The sequence below is a fragment of the Lynx canadensis genome, chromosome B1, assembly GCF_007474595.2.
Source record: "Lynx canadensis isolate LIC74 chromosome B1, mLynCan4.pri.v2, whole genome shotgun sequence".
Lineage (NCBI taxonomy): Eukaryota > Metazoa > Chordata > Mammalia > Carnivora > Felidae > Lynx > Lynx canadensis.
The window spans coordinates 201,874,884-201,884,730 of NC_044306.2; the positions used below are offsets into that span (position 1 = coordinate 201,874,884).

The window sequence follows — 9,847 nt, forward strand, 5'->3', positions numbered from 1 at the left end:
GGTCCAGCGCCTACCACAGAGTAAGCACATCGTCGATTCTCGATAAATACTTGTTGAATGGATGCAATCAGAGTCAGCAATATAGAGAAGGTACAGAGAATCTGCGTGAAAGCCGATAGTGCTTTTTTAATAAAATCGGCCTTCAGAACGAACGCGGGCCTCGACCCCCGCACCTTGTGTCTAAGTATGAACATCACTGACTCAGGGAGTGTTCTTAACGAATTAGGCCTGAATTCCCAACTCACTCTTTGTGCCATCCGAAACCTGAAAAACTCAAAACTTTTTTTTCCAGGATCTTTACCTTATATAGTAAGTCTTTGCCCCTCGACCTGGCCTGTCGCATATGGGATGTGTTCTGTCGTGACGGGGAGGAGTTTCTGTTCCGCACGGCCCTGGGCATCCTGAAGCTGTTTGAGGACATCCTGACCAAGATGGACTTCATTCACGTAGCCCAGTTCCTTACGAGGCTCCCAGAGGACCTGCCCGCGGAGGAAGTTTTCGCCTCCATAGCTACAATTCAGATGCAAAGTCGAAACAAGAAGTGGGCTCAGGTAAACGGATCCTTCGTTCTCTTTTCCCTGCAGAGCAGTTTGGCTCAGTAGCGTGACTGAGGAAGTTCATTGCTGCCTTTTGAGAAACCAGCCCTCTCTGAAGAAAGTCCTCCTTGGACCGGAGATGAGGAGCCTGGGTTTGAGGCTGGGCTCTGCCACGGGGGGGTCATCGGATGGACAGGTAGAGGGGCGGGTAACAGAAGCCTCTCAGCCATTCTGCAGTGGCGCCGGGGGGACCCTGTGCTGTCCGCAGGTTAGAAGGCATTTGTAAAACCAGGCGCCGCCACCCCCACCCCCACTGCTGTGCTTGGCGCCGGGCGGAAGGGGTTGTCCCCCGTCGCTGATCAACAGACGGGACCCACAAAGGCGAAACGCTCGCCCTCAGCGGTGAGCGGAGGGCAGGAGGGCTGAAGGGTGGCTCCCCTGGGCTGTGTCCTCTGGCCCTCTGGTGGCTGAGTTGGGGGAGTGGCTGAGCTGCCCTGTGGGAGCGAGTCCAACCTGGGCCTCCTTCTAGATCCCTCTCACCTCCTCTGGACGTCCCGTCTAGGGTTGTCCCCTGGGGGATTAGCCAGTGTTGTCTGGTTCCAAGTCTTTATTGGGCAAAAAAGGAAAAAACAAGCCTTGCTTCTTACAGGCTTATTTGAGCCTTACAGGCTCAAAGCTTGTCTGAGCGGCAGGTCGCACTGGGAAGTTATCTGTGGACGTTTCTACTCCCCTGTGTATGCCAAACAGCACATCCCTCATTTACCCTTTGTGTTAGTGGGAGATTTCAACGATTTTTTTTTAACGTTTATTTGTTTTTTGAGAGACAGAGAGCATGAGCAGGGGAGGTGCAGAGAGAGGGAGAGAGAGAGAGGGAGTCACAGAATCCGAAGCAGGCTCCAGGCCCTGAGCTGTCAGCACAGAGCCCGACCCGGGGCTCGAACCCATGAGCTATGAGATCATGACCTGAGCTGAAGTCAGACGCTTAACTGACTGAGCACCCCCCCCCCCAGGTGCCACCTTTATTTTTTTTAAGCAATTTTTTTAATGTTTATTTTTTGAGAGACAGGGTGTTAGTGGGAGATTTTAAATCCATATTAAAATAGAATAAAATAGATCACAGACCTTACATCTTTGTCAGCCAGTCAGTTTTCAGATTTCTAACAGTCTCAAGTATCCGTGGCTTTACAGTTAGTTTGAATCAAGATCCAAATAAGGTTGGATCCAGCTACCACATGGCCGGTAGCTGAAAGATCTTTTTAGTCTTCTGTTTTTATTTTAATATATAGGTTACCCCACCTTTTATTCCTCCTGTATTTATTGAAGAAATGAGGTCATTGGATCTACAGGGTTTCCCAGGGTCTGGATCTTGCTGGCTGTACCCTTGCAGGGGTGTTGACCGTGGTCTTCAGTACGGGCAATTTCCTGTAAAGTGACTGTTAGATCCACCGGCTTGATCGTGTTCGGGTGTTTATGTTTGGTCGTAATACTGCGAAGGTGATCACGCTCCAGCACCCTATTTATTTTTATAACAGTTTTATTGAGATGTAGTTTATGTACCATAAAATTCACCCTTTTGAAAGCGTACGATGGAGTACATTGATTAACCACAGGGAAGTTCCCCTGTCACCTGGGTCCGCTGTCCTGGCCCTTGAGCTGGCCCCTTCTGTCCTTGCTGCCCTGTGATGTGTTCGGTCTGGCTGGCAGACTCCCTTCCCGTCTGGCTCTTTTGGGGAGAAGCACGGCTGTTGTGATGGGACCTTGGGCAATACCATGAGGTGCTCCCCTGGTCTTAACTGGGGGTGGAGAGAGGCCCTGTTTTGTGCTGAGGGTGATGGGCTTTGCATTTCTGAAATGCTGCATACGTGCTGCCTTGCTGCATACGTGGGTGACCCTTGAAAACCGTGTGTTGTGTGTGAGAAAGCCAGACGCTGAAGGCCACGTGCCCTATGATTCCACTCGTAGGCAAGTCCAGGGCAGGTGAGTGGTTCCCCAGGCAGTGGGCGAGATCGGGCAGGGTAGCGGGGACGGGAGTTTGCAGGGTCCTTCTTGAGGCGGTGAAGACGCTCTAAAGCGGACCGCGGTAGTGTCACACACGTGGATGGACACGCTACACGCCACTGAGCGAGCGGTATGCTCTCACCGGACAGATGACGCGGTAAGGAAGTACGCCTCAGTAAAACTGGGACAGAATACGCTCGGCTCGTGTGTGAGTAGGACTGGCGGTCCGCTTAGCAGGGATCTGGTGACAGGCAGAGAGAGAGCCTTCCTCTGGTTAAGAAATAAGCGGACGGTGCGAAATGAAGACACGGGGCCACAGGTTCAGGATGGTGGAGAGTTTGAAGGTGGGCACTGCCTGGGCCGTGTGCCCTGCGCGGGAGGGTGTGCTGCGGTCTTCCTGACGCACCTGCTCGCGGTGGTTCCCTGAAGTCGCGGCAGTGAGCCGAGGCCTTTCCTGGCAGCCTTCGTGCAGCTCGTGGGACTGTGCCTCCTGTCTACACGTGCAGTCATGGGTCTGCCGACCTTCCTTTGCTTGTCACTGGTACCCAGCCCGCACATCCCCTGTGTCCCCCCCGCTGACAGGCGTGCGCGCACACACACACGCAGGGAAGGAGTAAACCCAGGTCTTCTGTGTCGCTTCTTGTGTTTTGGGTTTAGGACAAGGTAAAAATGTTTGGTTAAAGCTAGGTCAGAGGCTCGTGAATAGTAGGACGTTTTCTAGTAATGGGATCGTGATAGTCGTTGGCCTGATGCTGGGGTGCAGGTGGGCGTTGAGTTTGTACCGTTCTAAGTCCCACGGGAGTTGTGGTCTGTATACATTCTCCCAAATGCTGTGCTTCGGGTTAAGACCCTGGCGAGCTTTCCAAAGCCAGTAGACGTCCGCGTCTGCTTGGCAGTCCCACGGAGGCAGAGCTGGACAGGGGGACCTTTATCTACCATTAGTCTTTCCGTGCGATTTATTTGAAACCTACAGATGTTTCTGCTCTACCCCATGTAATTTGTGATTCAGTTGAAATCACACAGGGCCTGGCCCCAGGAGATGAGCGCTTGGTTCTGGAACCAGGCAGATCCAGGTTGGAACGTGTGTGCTGCTTGAACAGCCGATCTCGTGAGCGCCCGTCGTTCAGGTGCCTGACTGCGGGGCTGCCTGTGTGCTAACAGCCGCCGTGCGCGAGCTGCGCCGACTTGGGGAGCCCTTGCTGTTGCCACTGCTGTGTCAAGCCGTCGCAGTGGAATGTAGTGTCTTTAAAAACGAAGGTGTTAACCAACAGCCGAGAGAGCGCAGAGTTGGGAGCCAAGTCACTTTGGGGAAGCTCAGGAGGGCCCGAGAAGAGCCCGGGTCTGTTAGCACGGTTTGCTGCTGAAGCGGAGAGGCAGGCAGGGAGCGGCCGTGCTAACAGTCCAGGGGTGCTCGTTGGCGTGCTGGAGCGGGTGGCCTGGCTTGGGGGTGGTGAGCCCAGGGGCTGGAGCCGGATGTGGGAGGAGAACCCTGTAGCCCCGTGTGGACATCGGTACCGTGGCTGCTGGGACATGGTTGTAGGACGTTAGCCGGAGGCGGCACGGTTGGATTCTCACGTCTGGAAGAGGGCCCTGGCTGCGGGTGTTGAAGGCGGAACAGGGCAGCGGCGGACGTGGGGAGGCAGAGGCCCCTGCTAGGAGGCCGTGCGTCCCGTCACCACACCTGTGTCCAGTGTCCTTGCAGATCACCCACGGGCGTCCCCTGTGCTTCCAGGTACTGACCGCGCTGCAGAAGGACAGCCGGGACGTGGAGAAAGGCAGCCCGTCGCTCAGACACTGAGGGGACAGGCGGACCCGCGCTCGGCACCGAGCAGACCTCCAGGTGGCACCTTGCGTGGCTTCGGACGCACGCACGCACGCGCTGACCGCGGACGAGAACGGGCTGTTTTCACGTTTGATCCTAACACTGGAGTTGGCCTTAAACAAAACAAACAACTTTCAAAGAACTACACCAAGGCTTAGCCTTAAGAAGCTCGGTGGAAAGATGAGCCAGTGTTGACCAGGGCCAACACTGCATACTCTGCATGGTTTAAACCTAAGGCAGTGGCTAATCCCCCCCTCCCCCCTTATTTCAGCGAAAGTTAATTAAATTGTCATGCTTTTATGTCAACTAATGAAAAGTACATTACAGTCTTCCTTAGCCAAGGTGTGTGAGAAATCCTCCCGGGGAGGCCTCGGAGAGGTTATTGGCTCATTTACGGACGTGAGTAGGGAAGGGGTTGTCGATTCCGTTCCCGGGACGACCTGTCCAGAGCTGGAGGTGATGTTTTCACAGCCCACCTACCCAAGCTTGCGGGAAAGGAGAATGGGCTGTCCCAGGGCGGTCACGCACGAGTGCCCGAGGGCTCCCTGGGATTCGACCTGACCTCTGGGTTGGTGTTTCTCCATCGTGGCCTTGACAGAATCCCAGCACGAGTCCCATGCACGCTGAGGTTCCAGGGCACCCGTGCTCTCCGAGATTGCTGCGCCCTCCAGCTCCCGAGCAGAAGAGCTGCTCACACGGACGGCCCGAGACCTGGCGGAAAGAGCCCGGGAGGACCCCCACGCCTCCCATCTGCGGAGGCCAGGCGGCTTGGGTGGGGGGGCGGGGAGCCTGCTCCCTTGCTGTCACGGACTGCTGCTCTTTCTGTTGTCACCTGAACGGCAGGACCGGTCCTGGTACCAGATGTTCCCTCCTCACGTACTCGGCTTCAAGGTAGACCGAGGTGAGGGCCGATGAGCAGGCCGCACGCTTCCAGTGGTACGGACGACGGGCCACTCGGGGCTCTCGGTGTTTGTCCTGTGCGCCTCTCCCCACGTTAGCTGGTTTCTCCCAAGTTCATCAGCCGGCAGCTTTCTTGTTCTGACTTTCCCTTGACTGACTTTTACGAATTTTGTTGTAAGAGCTTTGTTTATCCAAACTCAAAGACACGAGCGGTTTCACACGGACTAGCCCAAAGGACGGGCAGCTGTGTGGAAGCCGGCTCCCGTGTGCCAGCCGGGCTGTGCGAGTGCCCGTGGACGGGGCGAGGGCACCGTCGGTTGCGCCCGGCCCTCCGCCGCCCCCTCAGCTGCACGTCCGCCCTCGGCCCCGAGAGCAGGCATGCGGCAAGGAGACCGGCAGGGGGCCGGGGCCCGACCGTGACCTCGCCCTTACGGGTTTTCCGTGCCCGCCACGTCCGCTGCCGACACGCGCAGGTGCGACGGCCAGTTGCGGAGCCGGGGCCCCGTTCGTGCCCTGCACCCCAGCCCTCTTCCGTGTGTCCTGTTTTCTCGAACTGCCTTCGCCCCGTGTCTGCTTAACCGAGTTCTCCCAGGAGGTTGTAGATCATCTTGGATACACTTTCTGCCTCAGCCTTCAAGTGCTGACTCTCCCGACCTCTGGGGGCGGGGAGGGGGGCGTCCCGTCTTCACCGAGGTCTCGCGCTTCCAGACGCAGCCGTCCCCGGACACCGCGATGCTGAATGTAACCCACACTGAGCCGGCCCCTCGCCCGGCCCGGCCGTTCCTCCCACACGTGCTGACTTGCGTTCCGTGATGTGGGCGTTCTGTCCGGAAAGATGTATATATTTTCTTACTGTACATAAAGATGTTCCTAAATCGGGACAGGAAGCGACGCCACAGGGGCATTTGTGCCACTGCCGCGGAACGCGTTTGTGGGACGTCACGTGCATTCAGAACCCAGCCCTTAACCCTTTTTTGTCCCAACAGTCGGACGTTAAATCTCTTTCGATTTACGTCACTACTGATGCATTAAGTTTTTAAACGGGATCCCATGCCGACCGGGAATCCTTAGCGAATCTTTAGCTCGGAAAAGGTTTTCGTGACCTGTTCAGGGACCACGTGAGGTCTTGCGGTTTGATGTGTCCCCCTCACAGGCCGGGGGTCCTGAGTTCCCATGCAGGGTCCCGTGGCCCCTTTCCGCAGAGGGCTGCAGAGGGCACCCGGCCGGGCATCTCTGTTGGACGCTACCGTTGAGGAAAACTGGAAACAAGTAGACATGCCACGCCCCTTTGGAAGTCTGCACTTTCCCCTTCCTGTGCCCGCGATTTCCAGGACTTCAGGCTCGGGACCTTGGCGCGTCTGGCACTTCAGGGTCAAAAGCTGCGTCCCCACTGGTCCCTGAAAGCTCACCTAGAAACATTGTTCACTTTAAATGGTACTTTTTAACTGCTCAGTTTTTGACTATTTTAAATAGTTTGCTGATAGAAAAATTCCTGATAATACTTGCTACATATCATGTTTTAATTGCCTGTACAGTTAACCTTTAATTTTATTTAGTAAAGCCTATCAAATTAGGACTTTTTGAACTGTAAATATGTGGTTTTATTAAATAAAAGTCATGTAAAATTGTTACTTGTGTTCACTGTCGCTTGGTTTAAAATTGAAGTTCCCACCTTAAAAATGGCAACACCTGACTTCGAGCGTCGTGCTGGTTGAAGATCCACCGAGGCCCAGTTCAGTGAAGGAGTTAATTTGGTCAAGGGATTTGGGAGTTTCGTGTGCCCCCACCCCAAGCTGAAGGGGAACCTCAGACTTGCCCACCCCCGTGGCCTGGTGCCGCGTGCCGCCAGGCTCGCTGCTCACACCTCTGCGCCCGACCCAGCAGCTGGTGCACACTCACCCTGGAGCCTGCTCCGAGTGCTGGTGTCGCGGTCCGGCACCACCGCCACCCTCCAAGTGACCGTGGGCTCCTCCCGGGCTGCTGTGCACCTCCGTCCCTGTCCGTGGCTGAGAACGTAAGTGTCCGAGAGGTCACATGTGTGCTCACGTTCGTCGGTGGGGCGCTGGGCTGTTGGAACCAAGGGCTGGAGGCCCGGGGAGGAGCCTGTCGAGTCCTGGCCAGAAAGTATGCGGCCCTTGGGGCTCCTGCCTTCTTTGTCCCCAGGCGGACTTTGCCGCCCCTCCGGTGTCCGCGCCCTGGGGACCTCCGCACCCTCCGCCCCAGGACTGGCCTCCCCGCTGACCTTCCCCAGGGACCGCGCAGCTCACTGTCACGGCGTTCGCCATCTTTGGCCCCCAGCACAAGGCTCCCATCTGTCCTCACGAGGGGGTCCCGTCGCTGCTCTGGGCCGCAGTTCTCTTTTCTCCACTTGGCACAGGCTCTGAGGGACCGTGGCCGCGAGGGTGGCCACGGTGGACGGCAGTCGTGTCCTGGGGCTCACTGCACCGCTTCACCCACCCCAGGCCCCATTTCTCTCCACAGCAGCCCTGTCAGCGTCCCCTTTCCGCGGGTGCGATGCCGAGTGCTGGTCTGCTTGGACGGGCCTGGGGTTCAGACTCCGGCCCTGTGGCTCCTGAGCCCTTGCCGGCCCCCTCCCCAGGGCACAGGCCTTCCTCCTCTGGCCCTGACCTCAACTCCCAAGTGCGGGGTGCGGGGCGAGGCCTGGATTCACTCACCCGAATGCCTCCTGGGTGTGAGGCCCAGCCTGCCGGGAAGGAGGCAGCCGTGCCAGCCAGCTCCGGGAGGACCTTGGGGACGTACGAGCCTTGGGGATGGAGGTTGTGGACACTGGGGGCGGACAGTTCAAACACCCAACGTGCACCTGCCACGAAGGCCCAGAGAGGGAATGAGATACTCCAGCAGCACAGGGAGGGGTCCCCGCTGGACCTTGAGGGGAGCCGCTGGCCAGCAGAGGGAGGCCTTAGAGCCAAGGCGATTCCTCAGGTGGGGCCGTGGGAGATGCCACAGCACCCAGCCGCCCACCCAGCGGCTCGCCATGACCGCAAGTCCCCGGGTATCTCTGCGAGGCCTGGAGCGCTGGCTGGCTCAAGGCAGTTCGGGCTCCTCCGTGAGCACCACCGCGCCTGCAGCCGGCTGGCGCCAGGAGGGGGTGCTCCGCCGGGCACGGCCACGCCAGCAGAAGTATTTAAACTGTGTCAGCCTTGGGGCGCCTGGGTGGCGCAGTCGGTTAAGCGTCCGACTTCAGCCAGGTCACGATCTCGCGGTCCGTGAGTTCGAGCCCCGCATCGGGCTCTGGGCTGATGGCTCGGAGCCTGGAGCCTGTTTCCGATTCTGTGTCTCCCTCTCTCTGTGGCCCTCCCCCGTTCATGCTCTGTCTCTCTCTGTCCCAAAAATAAATAAACGTTGAAAAAAAAATTTAAAAAAATAAACTGTGTCAGCCTCATTTCTCTTTTAAAAAGGATACCAGCTTCCATCCCCTGGCTCGTGAGGATTAAAAAAGATGCTGAATTACTTGTGTCATCAAAAGAAACGCGTCACCATAGAGAGCTAGATTCGTGCTCTTGACACACAGACTTTCAGCGTCTGAACTCTTGGTGAGCTTACGAATTGTAAAAATCAGTGTCTTCCCTCTAATTATCGAATGCATGTTAAATACAATTTGGAAATGCCCCAAAGCACACAAAAAATAAAACATCATAATTTCACCACCTAGGACAGACACTTTTTTCATACGCTTGACTTTTTCTTACGTTTACCCCGTCGTACCAGGGAGCACGCTGAGGTTTAGAAACGTCGAGTGTTTGCCCCAGGTCACAGAAGAGACCAGAATCCAGCTCGGCCTGATGCCAAAGCCCTCATTTGCGGGTGCTACACGGTCTTCCTCCTCGATGCATCTCTGTGCTCATCGTGGCATCTTTTGGGTGAAATATTAGAAGCCTGCATCAGGGAGAAAGCTGGGGCGGGTGGAAATGTATTCATTCAAACCTGTGCCTGTTCAGACTGTGGTTACGACAGGAGCATGCCTGGCAAGCAGGAGGTGTGGGCCCGAGCGGTGCCCGGCCTGTGTGGCCCCTGCTCCCGCCGGCCGCTCAGAGGCGGGTCCCCCCAACCCGGAGTCCTTCCCGACCATATTGCTTGTACAACTTGTGCTCATGAGGACTGTCTTCCAAGTTGAAAACGGAAGTTCCAAAGTGGGGTGCATTAATTTTGAGTGACTTTATCATATCAGACAGGCATCCCCGACCAGGGGCAAAAATCTAAATTATGGCTCAGACCAACTTACAAAGAAAGAAAGCGTTTGTCCACTTAGGCAATTTTATAATCTGAAATGGGTAAGTCTCCAAAAATGACTTTCACCTACTAATTCCTTTTCAGATGCCTTGGGCTCCATGTAGGTACTGCCTGATTTCCTCCTGACCCTGGGGCCACAAACAGACAAAAGTGGCCTGGGACACGTCCGACTCAGACCCATTTATTTTTTTTAATATTTGAGAGACAGAGAGTAGGGGAGGGTCAGAGAGCAGGAGAGAGAATCCCAAGCAGGCTCTGTGCTGTCAGCACAGAACCTGACATGGGGCTCGAACTCACAAACAGTGAGATCGTGAACTGAGCCGAAATCACGAGTTGGACA

The 9,847-nt window shown here is 56.1% G+C and overlaps 1 protein-coding gene across 5 annotated transcripts in view; it reads left to right on the top strand.

Moving 5' to 3' along the window:
• Positions 1 to 6,887, top strand: part of TBC1D14 (TBC1 domain family member 14) — a 111,974-nt gene extending 105,087 nt beyond the window's left edge. For all 5 annotated transcript variants that reach the window (XM_030314266.1, XM_030314267.1, XM_030314265.1 and 2 more), the window contains 2 exons: positions 293 to 551; positions 4,267 to 6,887. In XM_030314266.1, coding sequence (XP_030170126.1) covers positions 293 to 551; positions 4,267 to 4,332 — 325 coding nt within the window. In that variant the 3' untranslated portion in view covers positions 4,333 to 6,887. The remainder of the gene's footprint in view (positions 1 to 292; positions 552 to 4,266) is intronic.
• Positions 6,888 to 9,847: the final 2,960 nt, after the last annotated feature.